Source organism: Polyodon spathula, chromosome 7, assembly GCF_017654505.1.
Source record: "Polyodon spathula isolate WHYD16114869_AA chromosome 7, ASM1765450v1, whole genome shotgun sequence".
Lineage (NCBI taxonomy): Eukaryota > Metazoa > Chordata > Actinopteri > Acipenseriformes > Polyodontidae > Polyodon > Polyodon spathula.
The window spans coordinates 26,975,941-27,002,137 of record NC_054540.1 but is presented as its reverse complement, the minus strand read 5'-3'; the positions used below and the strand labels follow the sequence as shown (position 1 = coordinate 27,002,137).

General features: G+C 38.6%; 1 protein-coding gene across 6 annotated transcripts in view; it reads left to right on the top strand.

Moving 5' to 3' along the window:
- LOC121318457 (DENN domain-containing protein 5B-like) overlaps positions 1–26,197 on the top strand; it is an 80,343-nt gene that overhangs the window by 42,016 nt on the left and 12,130 nt on the right. For 3 of the 6 annotated variants that reach the window (XM_041255160.1, XM_041255158.1, XM_041255162.1), the window contains 12 exons: positions 11,262–11,449; positions 12,694–13,230; positions 17,185–17,416; positions 18,638–18,788; positions 19,195–19,288; positions 21,500–21,631; positions 21,991–22,143; positions 22,569–22,647; positions 23,351–23,432; positions 24,758–24,886; positions 25,315–25,436; positions 25,859–26,004. In XM_041255160.1, coding sequence (XP_041111094.1) covers positions 11,262–11,449; positions 12,694–13,230; positions 17,185–17,416; positions 18,638–18,788; positions 19,195–19,288; positions 21,500–21,631; positions 21,991–22,143; positions 22,569–22,647; positions 23,351–23,432; positions 24,758–24,886; positions 25,315–25,436; positions 25,859–26,004 — 2,045 coding nt within the window. Of the gene's footprint in view, positions 1–11,261; positions 11,450–12,693; positions 13,231–17,184; positions 17,417–18,637; positions 18,789–19,194; positions 19,289–19,665; positions 19,777–21,499; positions 21,632–21,990; positions 22,144–22,568; positions 22,648–23,350; positions 23,433–24,757; positions 24,887–25,314; positions 25,437–25,858; positions 26,005–26,197 lie in introns of all 6 variants that reach the window. The other 3 variants (XM_041255161.1, XM_041255159.1, XM_041255164.1) reach the window with 2 other exon arrangements.

Below are 26,197 nucleotides of genomic sequence, written 5' to 3'. Positions count from 1 at the left end.
TATGAGCCCAGTAATCATGTAACCCACAATTTAAACTAAAGACGGTAAGACATTTAAAAATGAACTCGACACACTACAAATTAAGTTGCCGTCAGTGCTTCAAAATTGAGGAGTGTGTGTACGAATGAACTTAGTAACAAACGAAAATAAATGTGTTTCTAGCCGATGTATCGTCCTCGCCTCTTGTGATGCTCAACTACATCTACAAGGGAAATTTGCTAGACCTGTATCTTAACCTCGGTATTGCCTTGCATATGTGCCTGTTACAGTAGCGTCAAGGGAGCGATGTCCTTTTCTGAACATGAAACTAATCAAAATCAATTAACTTTCTACAGTGTTGCATGAGCGTTTGATCGGACTAGGGCAGGTATCGATCGCCCACCAGATTTGCCAAAAACTGTTTTTTTCAGCTATAATTCCAGACTTTGCTGCTGCTAAAGCACAAAAGGCTCATTTCTAACTTTTTTTGCAGTTGCTGTAGTAAAATGCAATACATTTAGTAGAGTTTCTTTGAAAGTCATGTTATTGTAGCATAGTATTACTGGTAAGAATAGAGAGTAGGGGCCCCAGAAGCATGCTTTGCAAGGGGCCACCGTGGGACAAATGCCACTGATTTTCCTTATTTCTGGGCTTCATTGTAAGACCAGCTTTTATTTAAGGTGTCTGCAAACTTAGTACTGTAAAAACTCCTCTAACCACAATCAAATCTGCAAGGGATAAACAACAACAATTGTTGAATCACTAAATCTAATTCACTGTTTCAAGTACTGTTAGGCACAGTTGTTTATGTCACTTAAAACATTTCTTCCTAATTGATACTTGTTCAATTTAATGAGATTCAATTGACTGTTAACTTGGTAATTTGGATTTGGTTTCTGCTCTTTTGTTATGCTTAGTTCAAGCAGTTAATGTTTGTCTCTCATAATGTGGGAATGTTGTTGTGAGTTCCTTGGAGTTTGAGTTTGAAATACGACTTACACAGACAAAAAGTGCAAATGTGAAATGTTAAACTGAAATCGCAAATCTTTTTCTAAGTGTTATGTTTGAAATGTGGAATACTATAATTAACTAAGTGAGTAGTTTGCTGCCCGTGATTAGATATACCATTGTTATCAAATACCTCATGGAATTAAACAAATACTGATTTTATCAAGAGCAGTACAGATAGTTTGACCCACAGTAATTGTTTTGAACTTGTTTTAGGTACAGAATTTCAATTCAAACTAAACAAAACGAAAATCACAGTGGATAGCTGTAGCATAACTGAGTATTTGTCTCTAATTAGATGATATGAGGGCTTTTATTGCCCATAACCCCTTTACTTTGTGTTTTGATGTTACACTAGGAAAAATGCTGATACCCAAAAAACTGAAAAAAATGTTGTTAAAATTCATCAAGTCTGAGCTCTCTTGGTAATGTTTATTCCATTGTGTAGTTTTGCATTCACAACATGTTCACAGTCCCAGTAGTGTACTGAGCTGCTTCTTTTGCTGAAACCAATGCACATTTTAAAGAGAACTCCCTAAATTCCTCTGTACCAAGTTCATTTTGTTCACTGTCTTAAATGTGTAATGAACCCTAAAAATGGCTTTGCTAAATATTAAAGCCAATTTTGTTTCGAGCAGCAACAATATCTTTTTCATTAATAAAAACTTGAGACTATGTATTCCATGCTATTTTAACTGATGGTTTGTAGTTTTTATGTACATATTATAAATATACAAATGTGACCTTTATTAGAGTTTCTATATCTAGTAAATCTCACATTTATGCTTTTTTTATCATAATCTTTTTCTAAATCAGCCCACCTGCATTGAACAAAAGAGGTGGCTGGATAGGGACTTGAGGTCACTATAACACTGTCCGTCTTTACTGAAGGTAAAGGATGGCCAAGGCTGGATGGTTAATGGCCTTGGAATTGCAGTGCTGTTGTCCATATCCTTTCAGTAACTGAACCAATTAGTCTGAGTCCATTACTATTCCATACAACACACTGTCATCGTAACTGCTTTATGATGAATCGTTTGTACTGCAAACTTGCCATGCATCATGTGCTTTGGGCAGCTGCAGGGAGCTTCTTCAGCCCATGGCAGCTGTTTAGATTCTTACTTGCAATGTCTTAAAGAAGAGCTCTACTGGGTTAGCTGAGCTTGTCAGAATTCTCAGACAGTATACACTGGAGGATTGTCAACCAGTCTTCCTCCCTATATTGAGGTCACAGGGCTGCTTTAAACTTCTGAGTTTGAAAGTCACAAGGATGCGGTGACCAAAACAGAAAATGAGAAAATGTAAATCAAACACCAAGAAGAATACATTGGTCAACTGATATTTTGTATCTAGACCAAATTGCTCTTTTTAGCAGCCTTTGACTGTAAACCTCAAAGCTTATCTGGGTTTGCAGGACAAATCTGTGTTACTTACAAACTCACAAAATGGTAATCAGCACAAACTTCAGGCTATTACAGGATTTTAACAGGCTATTAACCTTGGACAAATGGACAATTCATGCTCTAATTGTCTGTAAAAGAAAGTACCGAGCTAGGTAGAGGAGCAATCCTCCTGGGAAATTACAAACTGAAATACTTCATTGACATAAAACTGTTCTGCTGAGTTTTAAGTGAAGTACCACTTACTGACATCTTTCCATTCCATTTAGAATACAATTCTGCTTAACCTGTGATAAAAGTTTGGATTTTACTAAATGCATACTCATGGAAAGGAGTTTATATATATATTATATATATATATATATATATAGATAGATATGTGATATATTCTATATATATATATATATATATATATATATATATATATATATATATATATATATATATATATATATATATATATATATATATATATATATATATATATATATATATATATATATATATATATATATATAGATAGATAGATAGATAGATAAAGCTTCAGGAAGCTGTTGGCATTGAGGTTAGGTAATAATTTTAGTCAGTGAGGAAAAAAATACATGTTGCTACCTGATCAGTGATCTGCAGTTAAAAGACTGAGACAGAGTAGAACATTGACAGAATGACTCTTAACATTTGGAGTGTTAAGGGAAAACTCCAGATCAGCTGACCCCATTCACATGTATTAAAGCTAAACCCCATAGTGCAACTTTTAATTACAACCTTTCTATGAAGATGGTCAGAGTTACTGACTGCGCTGTGTATTAGACTCGGGCTGTCATTGGTCAGGCTCATTCCTCAGCTTTAACTGGATTGAGAACTGCCGATTTGGGCAGACCTGGATAGCGTGGCAGAGGCATGTCTGCCTGCAATGCATCATTACTCTACTGATAAGATGACAGCGCTGCAATCTATTATTCCAGAGGGACTGGTTTGAAGAGCATAGCTGGAACTTCTCACTCCTCCCTTGGCCAGATCAGCCAGTCCAGGTTTAAATCAGCTTGACTTTCTGTCTTGGGCAGGGCAACCTCCAGTGTAATTTCCTGGCAGATCAAGATTAATTTAATCTAAACGTCAGCAGATTAAAATATGGTCTTCCTTGGAGTTTTTTTTTCTATAAGAAAAGAAAATGTGCTGAAGAGACTTAATACACTGTTAAGTGATGCTGGTTTGCATATGCCTGCTACACAAAGCACCCTTAAACAATGCAGGTACAGTGCCTACTGTAGATCAATTTTATATCTGTTAAATAGACCGACCCTCGTCCCCAACTGTTTAATGCTGTGGCTAACCACTACTATCATTTGAGTTTCATCATTATTTTGGCTTTAATGAGAGAGTAGGATAAAACATACAATGCAGGCGTACAAGGTTTCAGTTGAACCCTGTATTTACTGAAATATGCTATTATGAGTCCTTAGCAATATCTTCTAAAAATAAAGATCTTCAATTGGAATTTCAAGTGTTGATTTTTTTTAAATTGTTCAATTTTAAAGAGCAGCATGTCTTCTGAACTAGTCACAAGAGAGCTGCCAGTTCTCAGCTGCTGTCCATTTATGTGCAGGGTGTTCCTTATATTGTACATATACTTAGAGCTGCTAATCCAACTGAGATGAATCTATATCGGAATCTGGGGATATAAGGAGGAGGTTGTCTGTATGTACTTGTGTCACGTTTACATTTTGCATGATCTTTTAGATATATACTGTACAGATACTGCAAAATAAAGATGGTGCTCAATTAGGAACAGAATAGATATTTTAGACAATTAAAAGCAAAAATCTCTGTTTTTACTAGCAGTTAGGATTATGGCCTTGATGATGAATGAACATACAGAGGAGCTGTGTCAGAAAGATAATGAGTTCTGGTGGTAAAGCTCCCTCCCAATCTGTGAGGGCGCTAAAGAACGGGAGGATCTATCTATAACTATCTGGAAGGGCTGGCCTGACAGTTAGTTTCTGGGGCCGGGAAGTCGGTCAGCCTGGAAAAAAGCGAGACTGTTGTAAGACCGTATTGACCTGAAAGGTACAAGAGTAAGTTGCAAGTAATAAGGCAGCTGCAACCGTTTACCAAGATGTCATGCAGGATTACATATAGGGGCCAGGGTAACGCTGATCTTTTCCTTCGTTTGGGTAAAGGCTCAGGAGAGAGAAGGACCGAGAGAGGAGCTCTCGTGCAGAAAGAGAAAAACGTGTTGTGTATTGTTTTTTGTCTGTCCTGTAATTGACTGTGTTTTGCACCACTAGACAGCTAACCCACAAATCCAGAGCTGTTGCAGAGGGTCAGCACGATCCGGATCACCACTGCACAAAACCGTCACGAAATACCTGTGTCTACACTCGCCACAAGCATGTTTGCACTCACCCAGGACTGGTGACCGTGTGTTCATTTTTGTTCGGGGCTGTGCCCTGTTTTGTTATCCCTGTGCATTACACATTGTTATGTATTGCCGGGGATTTATTATTTAAAACGGTCACCAGACCTGGAATACAAAAAGCACTTTTTCAAAGGATTAAGATTGTCTGCCTTTCACTTCTGGACTACATCACCGCAACACTTGTTCCCCACTCACCAGCCACTTTGCCACAGGAGTCTATTCCAAGTGTCCAATATCTGTCTATCTAACCTTTACACCAGTGAAAGCTTGGTCAGCTTGCTAAGAATAAGGTCTAATTGGCTTTGTCACCAGCTGTAGCTACTACTTTGTAATGCTAAAGGTGCCAAGGCTGTGCTTCAGTGAGACACAAGGTAAATAAGACTAATTTATTAGTGTCACCAACATTGACTTTCACTGTTACATAGCAAATAATTATCCCACTTAGAAGCCTTTGCACAGGTGGACTATACATTATAATTTGTGCACTGTGTCCTAAATACAACAGTATTTTGTACTGTATTGCTATGTGAACAGTCAATCCATGCCATTGTAGTTTGTAAACAGATTGTGGCACCTACCATGTATTACCATCAGGCGGTATATTGGTATGGAGTCATGGTTCAAAGTCGTTATTTTTTTAGCAGTTCAAAGTGTTATCCTTATGATTATTATTAATTTCAAACTGGTATTCATAGGATATTCATTGTGCGTTTATCACATGAATACTTCACCGGAAAACATCATTTCAGTCTAGTCAACATTATCCTGTCCAGTTTTACTTGCAATAAAACAGAAAAGGACATACATCACAGTCACATCAGATTGAAGCCCTGAACAAAGAATATTTAGCTCAACCTCGCTGATAATGTGTTTTCCCGAATGGATTTATTTTTCATACGAGACCTGGCTTTGGATCATTCTCAATATCCCATTCAGCTAATTGCCCTTGAGACAAAGGTGATGGAAAGCCTCTTGTACTAAATTATTTCTAAAAGACTGTGACATGTAAGATCATCTTTTTTCCATATATTCTTAAAGCAGTGATTGCAAACCTATGGTGAGGTCTTGTTGAACCCTTGTGCTTCATGTGCAGATCTCAGATGTTCCCTGAATGTTCTGAAATTAGATTAACTGCAGCAACCCATTTACACTAAGGCTGACCCGGTACATTTTTTTTATTAACGCGAAAAAAAATACTGGTATATTAAATATATATATTTATAAAAAAACAGTAAGTTTCAATTGGGAATGAAACATTATTTCACATTTACTAAGCAGTACATAACACACTTTTCTGTAAAAGTAGAAAGGTTATTTGCACACATGTTTTTCTGTGTTGAATACAAGCATTTGGAAAACCTCAAGTCTAACAAAGCACACTCTTAAGGACAAACCAACTGTCGATTTTAAGTTTCAGTTTTATAACGTATTCTGCAAATCTGCACAAACAAAATAAAAAATAATCTTATTTTGGCAATTAAACTGCTTCAGATTTACAAAAATGCTTACTTACAGTGCATATAGAAAGTCTACACCCCCTTTCAGAATTTTCATCTTTTGTTGCCTTATAACCTGGAATTAAAATGCATTAAAATATTTTTTTTTTGTTTTGTTTTCATTTATCTACACATCCTACCCCACCACTTCCAAATGAAAAAGATATTCTAGGAATTTATAGAAAATGAATTAAAAATAAAAACTGATGTAGCTTGGTTGGATAAGTGTCCCTTGTAATAGCAATCCTAAATTAGCTCAGGTGTAACCAATCTCCTTCAAAATCACTCACCAAATTAAGTGGCCTCCACCTGTGTTAAATTGTAGTGATTCACATGATTTCAGGTAAAGTTCATGTAGGTTCCCTCTGCTGAGTAGTGCATTTCAGAGCAAAGACTCAACCATGAGCACCAAGGCACTTTCAAAAGTTCAAAGTTGTTGAAAGGCACAGATCAGGGGATGGGTATAAAAAATATCAAAAGCTATGAATATCCCTTGGAGCACGGTCAAGACGATTATTAAGAAGTGGAAGGTGTATGGCACCACCAAGACCCTGCCTAGATCAGGCCGTCGCTCCAAACTGGATGACTGAGCAAGAAGGAGACTGATCAGAGAGGCTACCAAGATGCCAATGGCAACTTTGCAAGAGCTACAGGCTTTTATGGCCAAGACTGATCAAAGTGTGCATGTGACAACAATATCCCAAGCACTCCTCAAATCTGGCCTGTATGGTAGGGTGGCAAGAAGGAAGCCATTACTCAAGGAAGCCCACCTTGAATCCAATGCAAAAAACACTCCAGAGATTCTGTAGCCATGTGGCAAAAAGGTTTTGTGGTCTGTCGAAACTAAAGTGGAACTTTTTGGCCTAAATTAAAACTGTTATGTTTGGCGCAAACCCAACACAGTGCATCACCCAAAGAACACCATCCCTACATGTTATGGGGATGTTTCTCATCGGCAGGGACTGGGGCACTTGTCAGGATAGAAGGGAAAATGAATGGTGCAAAGAACAGAGAAGTCCTTGAGGAAAACTTGCTGCCCTCTGCAAGAAAGCTGAAACTGGGACGGAAGTTCACCTTTCAGCATGACAAACACCCAAAGCACACAGCAAAAGCTACTCTGGAGTGGCTAAGGAACAAAAAGTTAAATGTCCTTGAGTGGCCCAGTCAGAGCCCCGACCTAAATCCAATCTAAAATTTGTGGCATGACTTGAAGATTTGCTCCCAAAGGAACTTGACAGAGCTTGAACTGTTTTGTAAAGAGGAATGGTCAAATATTGCCAATTCTAGGTGTGCAAAGTTGTTAGAGACCTATCCCAACAGACTCACAGCTGTAATTATAATTTTTTTCTCAATAAAACCTTTTTTTCCCCTTAACAGTGTGGAGTATGGTGTGTAGATACAGTGACTTGCGAAAGTATTGACCCCCCTTGGCATTTTTCCTATTTTGTTGCCTTACAACCTGGAATTAAAATTGATTTTTATTTGGATTTCATGTAATGGACATACACAAAATAGTCCAAATTGGTGAAATGAAAAAAATAACTTGTTTCAAAAAATTCTAAAAAATAAATAACAGAAAAGTGGTGCGTGCATATGTATTCACTCCCTTTGCTATTAAGCCTATAAGATCTGGTGCAACCAGTTACCTTCAGAAGTCACATAATTAGTTAAATAAAGTCCACCTGTGTGCAATGTGTCACATGATCTGTCACATGATCTCAGTATATATACACCTGTTCTGAAAGGCCCCAGAGTCTGCAACACCACTAAGCAAGGGGCACCATGAAAACCAAGGAGCTCTCCAAACAGGTCAGGGACAAAGTTGTGGAGAAGTACAGATCAGGGTTGGGTTATAAAAAAATATCTGAAACTTTGAACATCCCACGGAGCACCATTAAAGCCATTATTAAAAAATGGAAAGAATATGGCACCACAACAAACCTGGTAAGAGAGGGCCGCCCACCAAAACTCACGGACCAGGCAAGGAGGGCATTAATCAGAGAGGCAACAAAGAGACCAAAGATAACCCTGAAGGAGCTGCAAAGCTCCACAGTGGAGATTGGAGTATCTGTCCATAGGACCACTTTAAGCCGTACATTCCACAGAGCTGGGCTTTACGGAACAGTGGCCAGAAAAAAGCCATTGCTTAAAGAAAAAAATAAGCACACACGTTTGGTGTTTGCCTAAAGGCATGTGGGAGAATTCCCCAAACATATGGAAGAAGGTACTCTGGTCAGATGAGACTAAAATTGAGCTTTTTGGCCATCAAGGAAAACGCTATGTCTGGCGCAAACCCAACACCTCTCATCACCCCGAGAACACCATCCCCACAGTGAAGCATGGTGGTGGCAACATCATGCTGTGGGGATGTTTTTCATCGGCAGGGACTGGGAAACTGGTCAGAATTGAAGGAATGATGGATGGCGCTAAATACAGGAAAATTCTTGAGGGAAACCTGTTTCAGTCTTCCAGAGATTTGAGACTGGGACGGAGGTTCACCTTCCAGCAGGACAATGACCCTAAGCATACTGCTAAAGCAACACTCGAGTGGTTTAAGGGGAAACATTTAAATGTCTTGGAATGGCCTAGTCAAAGCCCAGACCTCAATCCAATTGAGAATCTGTGGTATGACTTAAAGATTGCTGTACACCAGCGGAACCCATCCAACTTGAAAGAGCTGGAGCAGTTTTGCCTTGAAGAATGGGCAAAAATCCTAGTGGCTAGATGTGCCAAGCTTATAGATACATACCCCAAGAGGCTTGCAGCTGTAATTGCTGCAAAAGGTGGCTCTACAAAGTATTGACTTTGGGGGGGGTGAATACTTATGCACGCTCAAGTTTTCTGTTTTTTTGTCTCATTTCTTGTTTGTTTCACAATAAAAAATATTTTGCATCTTCAAAGTGGTAGGCATGTTGTGTAAATCAAATGATACAAACCCCCCAAAAATCCATTTTAATTCCAGGTTGTAAGGCAACAAAATAGGAAAAATGCCAAGGGGGGTCAGTACTTTCGCAAGCCACTGTAAGTGGAAAAAAAATCTTCATTTAAATGCATAAAACTCTGACGCACTGACACAACAAAATGTAAAAAAAGTTCAAGGAGATGTAGACTTTCTATAGGCACTGTAAATATTATTTGTGAAAATGGGTTATGTATTGTCATTTGAAACAATAACTCCTAATTTAACTTGTCGCTGAACAAATAATTTAAGAAAATGAGTCTTTATATTCAGCGCTTTACTACATAATTCATGTTTATACTTTCATATGTTTCTCAGCTGCATAAGAACTGACGTTCTCTCTGCAACAAAGTGTTTCTGATAAACAGGTCTAGCTGGATGTTCTTTGTGTTGTTAAGGAATGTGTTTAGTGTCTAGCGCAAGAGATGGGGTTTATATTGGAAATCTATGATAATTAAAAAACAATCAATATTTCATAAAAGCCGGTAATGTGTGCAGTTGTTTCCTACAGCTATTCCAGTATGTACTCTTTAAACCTTTCCTCTGTCCTGCATAACGGTCAACTTTTGAAAGTTAAGTATGTGAACTTGCCTCACGCACTGAATTCATGCCTGCCACAGCTCCCCACGGTCCTAAACCCTGCTAGGTACACACAGAGATTGCAGTAACCATACACTGGCCATGATTTCTGCAGATATTAAAGGATTGCTGACATAAGGGGGTTTAACAGTAGAGTTTTTAGAAAATCTGTCCCAGGAGAAGGGCCCAAAATACGGGAGACTATGAGAGAGTTGATAGGTTTACTGGTAGCATGCTTGTCCCTGTTGCTTAGCATTACTTACAACCTTTTTCTAACCTAAGGTTAAATCTCAGTTGTTGATGTTTTTAATGTTTTAACTCATGGTATTGTTGTTTTCCGTGCTCTGTGGCAACGCTTAAACGACATTTTCAGCAGCTCAATGAAGAGGTTATTGAATGCCAACACCATTTAGAGTTTCACGAATTTGATAGAGCAGGAATATGTTGGAGGAGGCCGTCTTCATGAAACGTCTTTGTGTTATGCTTGAATCTACCTCCACCTCCCTCCCTAGCGATGAGCATGCTGAGAAAGTAGATATAGAGTGATACACTGCTGCTGGTGGAAAAGATGAAATGCTGAATCTGTCTTAAGCTGAACATAAACTACAGTGCAGTGGTGCATGCAGAAAATCACTAATCACAACTGCTATGTCATCAGTCACAAGGATAGCTGAAGACAGGGCAGTCTGGAAAACAAAGATAGATGGTGGTGATTGCTGGCTTGTTTTAGCCGGGGGTGACTGATAGAATCCCCTCAATGGCTCTGAACACCTGTAGCAATGTCTTCCTGGTGCCTTTGGGAAAAAAAGTAAACCTTAAATGATGAAAAAACAGCTGCTGCTTGTATCAAAACCCTTACTGAAGGCTGTCAGTTTGAGAAAGCATGCCAAAGTTTCCTTTGAGTTTCCGCAAGACAGATTAAAAGCTGCGCCAAAGTAAGGCCATGTTTCCGTGTGTAATGTGTCAAAACCGCATATCAATAGGACTTAACCTATTATTCTGTTAAAAAAATAAATAAAATAAAATCCTTATTACTTCCCTGTTAGTTTATTAGAACACCTTTTGATTGTCAATTGGAATAGCAAATAGTATGTCAGTGTACTGCGACCTGCCAAATGTTCTTTTTACTGTAGATGTACTTATCGCAAATGGTTTATGAGAAGTGATGTGTAGGGGAAAAGCTGCATATTAAGCGAGAGGCTTGGATTATATTTGATTTTACTGGACAGCGTGTACATTTGAATAGTCCATAAACATGTAAAAGTAAGATTGTACATATGTATAAACCTTCATCTTGAAAGTATACTGATAAGTGCAAATCAGTCCCGTTCACTTACTCTTGTTATTGGCTGGCTAGTCTGCTTGTAGATAATGCAGGAAAGATCCAGTTATTCATCACATTGTTGCCTTTCTCTCCCCAGATTACCAACGGCTGATGACAGTGGCAGAAGGGATCACAACGCTGCTCTTCCCATTCCAATGGCAACACGTGTACGTTCCCATCCTCCCAGCATCCCTGCTTCACTTCCTCGATGCCCCTGTGCCCTACCTGATGGGGCTCCAGTCAAAGGAAGGAACTGACCGCTCCAAGCTGGAGCTGCCACAGGAGGTAAAGCACAAGGCCCTATACAGTATATACTTCCTCTGAATGCTCTATAGTGTCCTGGCATGTAAGGAAGTTGAGTAGTACCTGTATGCTCACATGTATCCTTGAGAAAGACTTTTAACTTGAGGTGCTATCAGCTAAATACATTTACTTTTAAGACATGCAGAAACTGTAAACCAGTCTGGTAAAGCCTGTGTTGTGTCTGGGAAGTGAATACCCAGACATTTCGGGCCCTAGTAGTCTTGATTTGAATGAAGAGTTCATCTTTCAGCTGATGATAAAATGCAGCTCTCGGAGCAATGGTTTTCCAGAACCCAGGCCAAGTTTTCCCAGCTTAAGCTTATAAATACAGGCACAAACTCACTTGTGTGTGAAAGAGATAACATTTTAATGCGCATCCACTGTATACGCCAAATACTCCTAATCTCCTCAGCTCTGTGCATCAATTTTGTTTTTTGCCTTTCTTGGGCGGTGCAAGAGATGGGAGTCTCAGGAGGTTTTTCTCGTCTAAATCCAATTTTCTGATTCCTTTTTCCTGCAGATCTGTGAATTCCAAGTTAGAATTAGAAAGTCTATGAAGTATTGGTGCTCTAGAAAAGAGACTGATAGGGCCATTATCTTTAGGCTGAACGAGGTTGTAGAAAACATAAAATCCGCTAAGAAGAAAAGGCAAAGGTCAGAAAAGGGAGTCCTATTCTTAACACTAAGCTCTATGGAGTTGCCACTTGAAAGCGATTGCACTTTTTCCCATAGCGTATCAATCTAAGTTAACTGACTTCTAGATTAAATTACAGTAAGTTGAGTATAGGGTTTCATTATACATAACAATAGCTCTGGGGAAAAAAAGAGGTAATTTTATAGAAATATTCATGCCAAATTCAACACCAATGAATCACCAATTTAATAACATGTTCATTGTTTTCATAGAACTATAATTCTGTACTTGTTTATCCTTTTCATGTCAAACTAAAGATAAGGTCACAAAGATTGGTGGTGACATGATATTAATGTAAAACAGTAATTTAACAACAACTAAATAGGAGATGGTCTGCGTTCATTTCATTCTGGGGTTAAAATTACCACAACATATCTTCCATATATTTCCATTGAGATAGTGAAACATTGAGTCCACTGCTGTGTCTACTAAACACAGTGTGGTATTTGATTATTTCCCTTGTTCTGCCCACCCATGAAAAACAAAAGTTGCCAGTAAACTAGAACAAACTAAATACTTTCTTCTTTTTAAGGCAAATCTCTGCTTTGTGGACATTGATAACCACTTCATCGAGCTCCCAGAGGACTTCCCACAGTTCCCTAACAAGCTGGAATTCATCCAGGAGATCTCGGCAGTCCTGCTCCAGTTCGGTATTCCTCCCGAGGGCAGCCTGCCCTGCAGCGAGAGCGCCACCAAGCTGAAGAGCCTGGCACTGCACGACCTGGTCAACGACAAGAAGAATGGCAACTTGCCTGGTGACGCCCTGGCTGTCTTTGAGCTGCTGCAGGGCAATGCCACGCTGGAGCGGCTGCAGGCCCTGGCAAAGCGGACGGGGGTGACGGTGGGGCGCGTGCAAACGCTGGGCGACAGCACAGTGAAGGAGAAGGATGGCAGGCTGCAGTGCGAGGAGGAAGAGCTGCGTGACGCCACGCTCAACGTGCAGGTCCGCGAGGTCTTTGCCAACCGTTTCTCACACATGTTCGCCGACTATGAGTCATTCGTTATCCAGAGTGCTATGGACTTGGAATCCTGGCTCACCAACCGTGAGCAAATGCATAACTTCGACAAGGTAGGGAGTGCCGGGTGTTTCAATGCCAAACGCATGTATATTAGCAAAATAAATATGCACAATCTGAAAGAGCATAATCCATAGTACACTATGTCTGACTGAGATTTTTGATTTAGAATTGTTTATCCGACATGATCAGCGTCTTCAGCAACGTTAGTTTATTATTGAACAGAAAAGATTAGTTCCGCTATTGTAGATCCTACCATAGTTTTCAAACACGTGCTGCCGTTGCTGGTAGTGTCACGTGAGCTATTACATGTGTTGATTTATGTAAATAAATCCTGTTCACCTGCGGGGTCTATCAACTTTAACCTCTGTCTCAATTTCCTGCCTGTCACTCAGCAGCGAATGCACGCAGCCACACGGCAGACGGCTATTCTGTCACAAGCATTAATCCCCTGTATCTTTGAAATGAAAATAGAAATGGAGACATTGGCTCGGTTACAGGACTTGCAGCAGTCTTGCGCTTAAGTCCTGGGAATGCTTCCTTTTGGTTACTGAAAGCGGTGAAGCTCATACTCTCTGTTGAAAATGTGGGTAATGTGACCAGGTTTTTAGAAGCAAGAGCAGGTAGTAATAATTGTTTGCCTTTTACAAGGATTTCTAATCCACAAATGGACACATTTATTTTTTTATTGCTTTTTTCTATGTATTCAGCAGGGGTGGGCAATGATATGATACATATATATACACACACACACACACACACCACATAGACGTTAACAGATATTTAGGTCTTGTTATATTGTTTTAGTATTCCTTAAATGCCATCATCAGCCAAATCAAAACTGAAATATTTCTGCTTCACTGCGCACAGACTAGACAATCTGGAAGCATTTTAATCTTCTCTGTATATGCAGACACGACACCTCAAAAATTATTAAGTACAGAGTGATACGGTATTATTTAGAGATGTGTTTTGATGTTTTAAAAGTACATCTCATTTATAATAACGGAAGTTCACATTTTAAAAATACATTAATAATAGTGTAAGTAATCACATGAACAAAATGCAGTGAGTCACTGACGCATGCGCATATCTCAAAATAATCCCAAGAGTGCTTAATGCAGTATTCAAATAGTGTTTGGTATCGTGTGAGCACGTTCTGAATAGAAGAAAAAAATATGTATACTGTATATCAAATTTATTATGTTTATTATGTTTGTTTTTTTAATTTGTTTTTAGATGTGTATTCCTTTTAAAAAAGACAATTCTGTTTTAATTAGTTGATGCGCGCACTTGAAAATAGGTTTCAGGTATTGTAACCAATTCAATACCCCCTCAGGAATCTGTGTCCCCTGGTGCATTGCGCATGCATAAAATGAGATTGTCCCATACAGGCACATCTGATTTTTCTTTTGCTCATGTCTGAGGTAAAATACGAGTGTTGGCTGCATTTTGCAATCAATTACTAACTTTTTTAACAGGACGGCATGTCAGCTGTCTAATTTGGTATCTCCTGTGTTTCTCACTGTAAATACACCCAATATCAATCAAACCCTTTGTGTATGATAATGGGGTACAGGTAGACACACTGTGCAAGTTTGACACTTCTAGGAGCCCCCCTGCCTGAAATGCACAGGGGATACAAATAGTACAGCCAGACTAAGATAATGTCAGCTGTCTAATTTGGTATCCCATTGGTCTCTCACTGTAAATGCCAAACTTGTGTGTGTACTGTATACAAAATAAATATATAAACAAATATATGTAAAAGTTAACATTATATGTAATACATTATGTATTTTTAATATAAACTTAACAGCACAAGCCACAGAGCAACAACATTAAATTAATTCTCACATTCGTGAAAACTTTCAGGATCATTTACTTTCAAGTTTTGAAATCCAAAAAATATATAAAAAAATAGGCCACTTTGAAATCGGCACAGTCGTTTATAAACAGGTAGGTCGCATAGTTAATACATTAAGAACTCATTATTTAGAGTTGTTTTAGCTGCACATGTCAAAGACGTTTTTATTGAAAACAAACCATAACTGATCATACACATCACAAAGAAATCATGCCATCTTGTCAATAAAAGTTAGTAAATGATTGCAAAATGCAGCCGACAACTGCTGCGCGTGTTCATCACTCGTATTTTACCTTCAGACACGAGGAAAAGAAAAATCAGACGTGCCTGTTGGACAATCTCATTTTACGCATGCGCAATATGCCAGGGGATACAGATTTCTGACGGGGAACTGAATTGGTTTCAACACCGGTAAGGGATTGGCCTGTGAGAGGAAACGGGTGAAGAAACAAGACTAGAGCACATGAAAGAGGGTACACAGGTTGATTGAATGTTTGAAATACGTTTGTCATTCAGGTTCTTAGAAAAAGAAAAATGCCAATTAATGCAATAAAATGGTTAAACAATACTTTGTGTTTGCCTACGAGACTGACAGTGATTGATATGTATAGGGTTTGTTGTGTCTTTATATAAAATAAACATGATTATACAGCGTTTGTATTTTTAGCAGTATTAACAATTTATCTGCGATCCTAACTGATTTTTTTATTTTTTAAATCCCACAGTATTGCGATAGAAATTTTGTTATGGGGCATTTAACATCAACTCAACCAGAAAAGGGACATTTCGTTGCCCGTTCGTCTCAGATTTTCCTAGAAAAATCTCACATGCTGAGTTCAGAAATTATAGCCATTGTTTGTTTTTTTAAATGTCCCTTTCAACCTTGACCAGAAAAACCACCCTGGATGCAATTTAGATGCTACAATTGGCAGATTTTTGAAGTTGCATTTGTGAGGCTAAAGTGCCACATAGTTCTATCCAAACTGGCTATTTCTTCAACTTTGCATTCTCTCAGGATTGATCTAGAAGAAAAAGTAACAGTACGTGCTTCAACTGGCACTAGCATGGAGCTGAGTGGTTATGTAATTGCATGGGACTTGGGACTTCTTTGTTACATTCACACATTTGAAACTACCAAAACCTTACTTAGTTAGGTTTTAAAAACAAAATTCACTGTTTTTCTTTAAAAAAAAATCTTTCGTGTTTACAGCACGTTTAAATACACCTGCCTCTGTCATCGAAGACCTCCTAAACCAAAGACTTTCAGTTGTGCCTGAAATTGACTGATTGGTTAGCATGAGAATGCAGCAAATGGCTTTTTCTGAAATGGTTGGTCAGTTAATCAATTATCCCCCCATTACACTACTTGTAAAAAAAAAATAAATAAATAAATACTATCAGTTTTTGGTTTTTAAAATCCAACTAAGTAAGATTTTGGTAGTTTCACATGTGTCATCTTAACAACAAAGTCCCAAATCCCATATATAAGTTCATAACCCCTCAGCTCTAAGCTAGTGCCAGTGGAAACCCACACTGTTACTTTTTCCTCTAGACCAATCCTCTGAGAATGCACAATTGAAGAAATAGCCAGTTTGGATAGAACTATGTGGTACTTTAACCTCACCAATGTAGCCATAAGCAATTATCGAATGCATGAATGTAACTTCAAAAATCCAAAATCCCTGAATACCATACAATTTAGCTTGATGCTTGTAGATCTCAACATCTATCCAAACATATCATATGCCCAGCCTCTACTTCAGTGCTATAAAGGAGGGTTTGGATGATTTTAATGTCTTTTTAATCACGTAAATAAGCTTAAATTTACTTAGTTCATTCAATAAAGTTAACTGAAATGAGCAGTGTCAAAATATGGCACACGTTTAGTTGACAACAAAATGAATATATAAGAAATTTGTTCTCCACCCTTTCTGCAATGTCTCAGTCCTTTAGAATATATCATAGTAGGTATGGGCAAGAAAGTAATATTAATACCAGTGTGTCCAAAGTGTTTTATGCCTTTTCAGTTGCATATTTCTCCTGTGATTGGATTTGCATATAGAGTACAGTGCCACTTGGTGACTGTTTTTGTGATAGAGTAAGAATTATATTGATTCATTTGTCATGGTTTGCATTGCAGGCCTCGTTCCTGTCAGACCAGCCTGAGCCCTACCTCCCCTTCCTGTCCCACTTCATTGAGACGCAGATGTTCGCCACTTTCATCGACAACAAGATCATGTCACAATGGGAGGTAACGGAGCCGCTGCTCAGAGTTTTCGATTCTCGCATCGAGAAGATGAGGCTCTATAACGTGCGCATCCCTAACCTCCGCTCATCCAACTACCAGAAAAGCACCATCTTAAAGGAATCGGGTAAGAGAGCACGGTATAGATTCTTTAGTTCCCACAGATAATAGCTAAGTCCACATTGACTGGCATGAATTTGATTATAATATCCAAAATCAAAGCAGAACACTTATTGTAAAAGTTGTTTTTATTAAACGGACATCATTAACTTAGGGTAACCTTAGTTTATTTAAAGTTTTGCTCAGCTTAATTAAGGCTTAAGTAAAACTTTAAGAACTGCAAAGGTGAAATATGTGAATGTTAACAAGGGAACCCTGTTTTCAGGTCTCCAGCCACACATTATCATATAGATCATGATTGCCATTATTAATTGAAGCAAGTTTCTGACACTAATTAAATCACTAACTACTGCAGATGCTGCTGAAAGCAGTGTCATTATTCTGTTTTCCAGATGAGTAGAGAGTAGATCAGTTGGAACTTGCTGCTGTTTCAGCACTTTGGATCACAGTTAGGAAAAATCAATGGCTTTTGCACATTGTATTTTAGCCTCATAGTGGAGCGTGTTATGTAAAGATGATCAGGTGTCTGGTAATTATTCTCATTAAAGATCCCTGGCTATGGTGTAGTCCTGCCACAGAGCACAAGTTTTTTTTTTTTTTTGGATCAATTGATACAGTAATAGTTTATAGATTTATTACTAAATACTATCCAATATTAAATGGGAGCTTAGCTGCATTTAATCTGTGTACCAATCTGATGATTTCTGTCATAATGTGCATTCACTAGGTATTCCTCTGCTCAAATCACTTGCTCAGTCCTTCCAATCCAGTTTTATTGAAGATGGAATCCCCCATAAAGATGAGTGCATTGCAATGTTCAGTGTTGATTACAGTCCTCTACTTTTTTGTAGTAAAGCAGACCTTCCCCCATTTAGTTTCTTAATATGAACAAAGGTCTGATTTAAAGACAGAATATTTCAAGTCTTTCAACCGTTTATGCCCTTTTGACCGCATTTCATGCACATGAGTACAACCATGAACAAGACTTTCAATAATCTCAGAATCGTCATGCATTTCGGACAATTAAGCACCATCCATAACCACCATCCCGCGAAAAAACAGAACGAAAGTAGTTAGTCTTTTGAAATATCTGGTGAGTACAAAGCTTTTAGAGCTTGGATACGCAGCAGGAGGAGGGTATTCTGCACTACAGAGGGAATATTTCCTGTGTGTTTTAATGTGTTTGATCCAGGTCACGTCGATGTTCAGTCTGTTTATTTATCTGCAGCCCAGTCTATTGAACAGCGGCTCATGAAGATCGATCACACAGCTGTCCACCCGCACCTGCTCGATATGAAGATTGGACAAGGCAAATATGAGCAGGGCTTCTTTCCAAAGCTGCAGGCCGATGTGCTGGCAGCAGGACCAACCAATAACAAGTGAGTATGATGGCTTTACATTACGTCGCAGAACACGTATAGACCTAAACCTCGTCAGTGAGATGAAACAATAAGGTGATTTCTACAGTGTATAGGCTTTACAAAGAGATTGTGGAATTCCAGGAAAGTGTCTGATCCCAGTTCCTTCAGAAAACATTCAAAGACTTGAACATCAGTCAAAACAACGGATATTGTACATCATGTATTTAATTATTGTTAAAATGAAAATGTAAAAGTAAGCCTGAAATATTCATTTTAGATAGATCATGTGTATAATTTTCCATGAACACTTTGGACATACAAAAATAACAGCACCTTTTTTTTAATAACAATTGCAATGAATTCTGGCACTTGTCACGTATTTCTTAAGAAAAGAAAGAGATCTGTGTCACTTCCTCCCCTTCAGCAGATGGGCCAGTCGGACAGGGACAGCCCAGCGAAGGAAAGACCGCCTCAGACAACATTCCGAGCACCTGGGCCTGGACAATGATTTAAGAGAGGTAGTTCCCTTACTGCAGCTCTGTCCTCTGGCTTCCAAGAGTCCTTTCCCTTCTATTACTGTGTTCTTTATCTGCTTTTCATCATTTTGAATGTTCTCTTGAAAAGCACGTTCTTCTCATACAGTTTGGATTGTTTGTTACATGCAGTTGATTTTACTGTCATGCAAAGGGTTTCTGTGTTCCAGTTAATCAATCCAAAACACAGACATTTGATAGAGTGTTGCTTTGTTAGTTTTATTTGTTATTTAAGTCTTTTTCCTTTTTAATGTGCTGTGCATTCATCTGCATGCTGCTTCTCTTTCTTTGGGTCTTTTCTCTTGTTTGTTTCACATCTGCTCTGGTTCCCCATTGGTCTGCTTTCCCTGCCACCCCAACAGCAAGTAGAGGGGTGTCTGGTCCTGCAGAACTCAGTGGCATTCTGGGAGTGGGATCAGGGCCCACCTCCTCCCATACAACCTCCTACAAAATCCTTCTCTGCCTGCTGTCTGGTATATCAAGGTGCTACAGAGGTTCATTTTGAGTCTACAGAATCCCCTTTTTGACCAAAGGGTGAGGTGTTGGTATGGTATTTTGGGGAAAATGTCCGGCAACCATACTCTTTTATTAACAATACCTCTGGTTTGGAAAGTTGATGTTAACTTCATGCAAAGGGTTTGTAAGACATTTAAACCTGTGTGTGCATTCATCTGCATGCTGCTTCTCTTTCTTTGGGTCTTTTCTCTTGTTTGTTTCACATTCTCTGGTTCCTGCTGTCTGCCACCCCAACAGCAAGTAGAGGGGTGTCTGGGTGCAGAACTCACAGGGAGTGGGATTCCTCCCATTTTCCTTCTCTGCCTGCTGTCTGGTATATCAAGGTCTACAGAATTTTGAGTCTACAGAATCCCCTTTTTGACCAAAGGGTGAGGTGTTGGTATGGTATTTTGGGGAAAATGTCCGGCAACCATACTCTTTTATTAACAATACCTCTGGTTTGGAAAGGATGTTAACTTTGCAAAATTGTAAGACAAAACTGTGTGTGGCAGAGTACATTTACAGGCCCCAAGCTCTGTTTTGCTGACAGAAGAAAAACGGCCCAATAAGAATTCTACAGTCATTTTTTAAGCCTGCTTTTTTGTTACTTTAGCAAATGTAAAGCAAAAGCTATCCTGTGGTTTTACAGAGCTACCCGATGCTTGTACATGAATATTGTTGTTTAAATTCAGCATTTCAATCAAGTCTAACTGACCACTTAAGTGTACATTGATTTTCTACGCTTTACTGTGCAATACTTGAGTACCAACAGGGTTTTTTTTTTTTTTTAATAATTCAGATGAATTAAACATATTCTATGGTTTACCCCTAAATAATTAATAAGTAATGATCAAGTAAAACCCACCCCTGGTCCCACAGAAACTGATTGAATAGCAAAACTGAAACAGACGCAGATACATTAAAAATGGGATTGCGCAGAACGTTCGCCCTCCATAGCACAGTTTTTTCACTTTTCTGTAAAAACAGTACTGTTAGTAGATTTCTAAATACCTCAGGGTTATTTATGAAATCAAAGATACTGCTTACTCACAACCTGGGGAGCGTAAAAGTATATTGAAAGTCTGTGACTTTATTGATTGGGGATGTTTGAACATTAAGTTATGTTCACACAGCCTGCATTGTTCCGACTCGGCTTTCACAGCTAAGTGCTCAAATAAATCATTGTTCAGAACTAAAAAAACATGCAGAGCCCTATGAGAGGTGGAATCGAAGGACATTATAGGAACACAACACTAACACTAACTATAGATGTTCTATGCACTGTACTGGCTATTCATTAGTAAAACCAAATTGTTTTGTTTAGTATATAGAAACATAAAATTGCTTTTATGTTTTAAGTGATAATATAAAACAAATCATAATAGCACAATGTAAAAAATGTCTGGATATACTTAGAGAGATTGGGTTTTTGCATTATCTTGTTTGATACAGTATGATGCATAGGGCAGTTCAGTTCAATACAATGAAGTCTACATTAATTCCATTCCCAATCCTTTAACCAAAGTATGTCACTTATAGCAACATGGAGATATATCCTAAATCTAACAAAAATGTTAAAAACATCAAATGGGTTAGACACATCTTTTAGTGCTGTCTTGTTAACAATAAAGCAGCACTAATGACCACATGTTCCTTTGGTTTAATGCACTAATGACCACATGTTCCTTTGGTTTAATCCAGAAATACATGCAGGAGGCCAGGAGTTTAGGGAAGAGCTTGAGACAGCCCAAACTGTCGGACCTCTCCCCCGCCGTCATTGCACAGACCAACTGGAAATTTGTGGAGGGGCTGCTTAAAGAATGCAGAATGAAGGTGAGACACACTGTTTGTACTGACTCACACACACACACACACACACACACACACACACACACACACACACACAGGTATTTATACAGGTAGTTTGGAAGCATAGTAAGAAGCATGCCAAAGAACCAACTCCCACCTAAGTGTCACTTACAAATTGAACACTATTTACACCTTTCTGGTAGTTTTCATTGAGTAATTTGGTTCTTAATGACTTCCACACCACTTCTACTGTATATACAAATCTACCTTCCATAAAAGTCAGTCATCTCCAAGTAGATTACCTTAAAGCTATCTGAATTGCTCCAGACCTGTTAAAATGTGGCAAGACCAGGATTCCTCACTCGTTTGCTTTGACCTCTCAGACGAAGCGAATGCTGGTGGAGAAGATGGGCCATGAGGCGGTGGAGCTGGGCCATGGAGAGGCAAACATAACAGGGCTGGAGGAGAACACGCTCATCGCCAGCCTGTGCGACCTGATGGAAAGGATCTGGAGTCACGGGTTGCAGGTCAAACAGGTGCGCAGACGCAGTGTTCAAGAAGACAAGGGTTCTACACGATAGCTGTGTCAACAGCTACAAGCCAGTTATAACTCACTGTTTATAAAACTACCTAATAAGCCAGTGATCTAAGAATGTTTTCTGTGGTTTGAGATTAAAATCCTTCTTTTGTCTCATCCCTGTTTTATCAACCATTTTTAACCCAATTGCTATCTTGTTGCAACTAATTTACAAGTAGGATTGTTGGAGTAATTGGTATAGTAGGTAGATAAATACACCTTTTGGATTTGGTAGAAGAGCATTTGGAGTTTGGATATTTGGATTCTTGAACATGGAATTCACAAACGGGGAACTACAGTATCAGTTGGAAGTGTTAATGAACGCCTTGCTAATTAGGAAATACATTTGTGGAAACAAAAACCTTTGTGATGTTCTTCACACAGGGGAAATCTGCCTTGTGGTCTCATTTGCTTCAGTACCAAGAGCGGGAAGAGAAACTGGAGCAGACAGCAGTCTCTCCAGGTAAGAATCCTGCACAGCAGTGACAGTATCAGATGACTACACATCATTGTTGGAAATGAGAAGACCCTGCTGTTTTCTTACACACCAAAGGCTGATTTTGTTTTTTTATTTATTTTTTTCTTAAACAGCTGCCTTAACTGTTTGTACTTTCACATATGTAATGGCCTATAAGAGGCCACTGTTTCTTATTGTTGAAATTAAACATACCTATTTTTGTTCAATGCCCCGGAATAATTTTATTCTGTTATTTTCACCAATGTGACCTCACAAAATGTCAAAGCAATTGCATGTGTAACCCACAGAAAGCAGTAAATAAACCTGAAATACAGTAAAATTCCAGTAGTTATTTTTTAGCGGTACTGTATGTCCATAGATCACCGAAGACTCTAATTTAGTGCATTACGATGGGCCAAAAATATATCAACTTTAGACCAAAATGCAATTTGCACTATTTTTGTGAAAGGAAAGCATACTTTTAATGATAAAAGCTAGAAACGAACAATGTAGGCACGTTCTTGAGTCTGCAGGTTAAACTGTTGAGTTGTACTATTGTGTATTAAACATAATTGTGTAAAAAGAATAATAATACTTTAAAGTATTTTTTAATTTATAAGTTGATTCAGTCAGCATTGTTAGGGTTTTAAAGCATGGTTGGAAAGTATGTTTGCTGTTTGTTCAGTCAGTGTCTTTTATGTTTCTGCAGTTTTGCTAGGACCAGAGAGACGGAAATCTGAGTCAGGATTGACCATGCCTTTCCTCCGGGTGTCCCTTATTCAGGACATGAGGTTTGTATAATATTGTGTAGATATCACATGATCTAAAGCTGTCTCATTAAAACTAGGGGTTCTTAACGTTTACCACTTGACATTCATTACACACATAAAATCGCAAATGGAAAGGAAATGTATATTTGGCATCTCAATGGAAACAATAATTAAGCATTGTCTTTATAGATAAACAAGGCAAAGGTATAGTGTGAGCGTGGCTTTGATCAGGATGCCTTGGCAATCAGTGGACAGACACATGCAAGACTTTCTAGTATACTTGCATTTTGTCATGTAGAACAGGATGTCGTGGCTGTCTGCTCTTTCAGAAGAAATGTAAGATTTATATTTAGATTGATTGTAGCTATTAGACCCCTTCGCACAGCCATAGGCAAGTTTACACACATTATTAAATAATTCAAAGCACTCTGCCTCAGTATTGTTTATATGCAGAGGCTGCCTTGGCTATTAATCAATCATACCTGTGGGTGAAGCTCTATGAATCACGGGTCTGTGGATGGCAGGACATTCCTCTGCGTGCTTGTGCTGAGCTATCGATTCTCGTTACAGTTTTAGTGTGCCGTTATTTATTCAAATGACTGCTGGCAGTAATCCGAACCACAACACTAATAAATAATATTTATAATAAAGCATTCAATTACATAATGAGGTTACTTGGTAAAAGTCCACCTGCAATTTACATATTTTGGTATGTATACATCGTCGTCTACAAAGCCAGATTCTGACAGCTCCTTGTGGCTGCTTTAAATTTCTAAACAATCATCCTATTGCAGAAGCCGATTGAAACAAGTTATTGGATTACCAGTAATAATATACTGTAATTTCCACATTCCCTCTGTTTCAGTGATTCTGTGCATTATTCCAGCAGTCCTTCACATTGATGTGTCTTTCCTGTTGCTTGCTGTATGCCTGAGATCTCAGGAGGCAGTGTGTTTGAATACAAGTAATTAGTCCCTGTTTTAGAGCTAAAGATGGATATTAAAATTAAAATCCCATTGACCACTACCTTTGACTCATTCTATGACTTCATGGGGTCGTGCCAGCCATTTTGGCCACCTTATGTATTTGCTATTCCTCTATTGGTAAATAGAAAAAATGAACCTAATGCGACACAACATGAAGTCAGTTCACCAACGAGCACAAATCCCAGTTAATAATATATTAATAATATAATAACTGCATTATTCATGAACCACTGAAAAAAACATGCTGAATAATGCATGTGTTGCTTTTATCCATAAGTTGGATACTCATATTAAAAAAAAAAAAATTTAAAAATGATTGCAATAAATGATTCAGATTGTGACCCTTGATCTCAATTGCAGGCACATCCAGAATGTGAGTGAAATAAAGACGGATGTGGGTCGAGCTCGTGGCTGGATCAGGCTCTCGCTGGAGAAAAAGCTACTCTCCCAGCACCTTAAACAGCTGCTCTCCAACCAGGCATTAACAAAGTAGGGGGAAAACATGCATGCAAGCATAGTGATATACAAATGAGAGAGAGAGAGAGACAGACACAGACAGACAAACAGACAGACAGAGAGATGAAAATGTTTTGAAAGCTGATTGTCTACTAAAACCAAAATGATGACTCATCTTGGTGGAACTAGGGTTGGAAGGACAGATGGGATGGATTATAAATCAAGTTAGTCTGCATGATAGATTGCATGTCTTCAAAATAATTTTCTAATGAACAAAAATGGTTGTCTGACGGGACCTTGCATCCTAGCCTAAGCATGTGCTAAGTTTCCTTTTTTTAATATACTCGAGGCATGGGCTCTGGGAATGGATATGTTTTTATAAAAGTGATGAATTGTTGGTCAATGAAAGTGGTATGAAAAATATAAATGCATTTCATGTTTGTTCTGTGTGTGCTGTACAGAAAGCTGTATAAGCGTTATGCTTTCCTCCGCTGTGAAGAAGAGAAGGAGCAGTTCCTCTATCACCTCCTCACGCTCAACACGGTTGATTACTTCTGCTTCACTAGTGTCTTCACTACCATCAGTAAGTGTGAGGAAATGGCTCTGTGTCTCATTAAATGCAACATCTATGTTGCATTACTTTCTGAAACTACCTGAAAGTACTGTGTATTGGGTTTTTTTTTAGCAATCGCTCTCTGAAAATAGACAAAAGGCCACCTTGCAGCTTATGAAATAATGAAAGTAGGTTTTCTATGCAACAAAAAGGTGTAGCAGTTGATTTTGTTTGCAGTGAGCTGGAAAGTTGATCAAATAAGAAACACTACTGTGTTTTATTATCATGAATTAGTTTGGTAGGACGTCAGCCTATATAACCATGACACTGAGGACCCCTACAAAAAGGCCACATGAGGAAACTGAATAGAGTGGTGTTATCTTACCTCTGTTGCCTTGAAAATAAAAACATTTTTGTCCCCTAAAAATAAATCTTGTTCTTGCATCCTGTAGTGATACCCTACAGAGCAGTGATCATCCCCATAAAGAAGCTGAGCAATGCCATCACCACCTCAAACCCCTGGGTCGGTGTCTCGGGAGAGCTGGGGGACTCGGGAGTGATGCAGATTCCAAAGAACGTGCTGGAGATCACCTTCGAGGTGAGTTTCCAAAAGATTGTCGCAGACCAACAAACATTCTTGTAGTTCTCAATTTAGCTGTGCCACAGAACTGCATAAAATATACATAGAACTAATCTTTTGTTACTTTTCCAGTCTAGTTTTTGACCCAAAAACTCCACTGTCTCTGCATTATTCAAGATTAGATGACATTCTCTCCTCACTTAATAAAGGT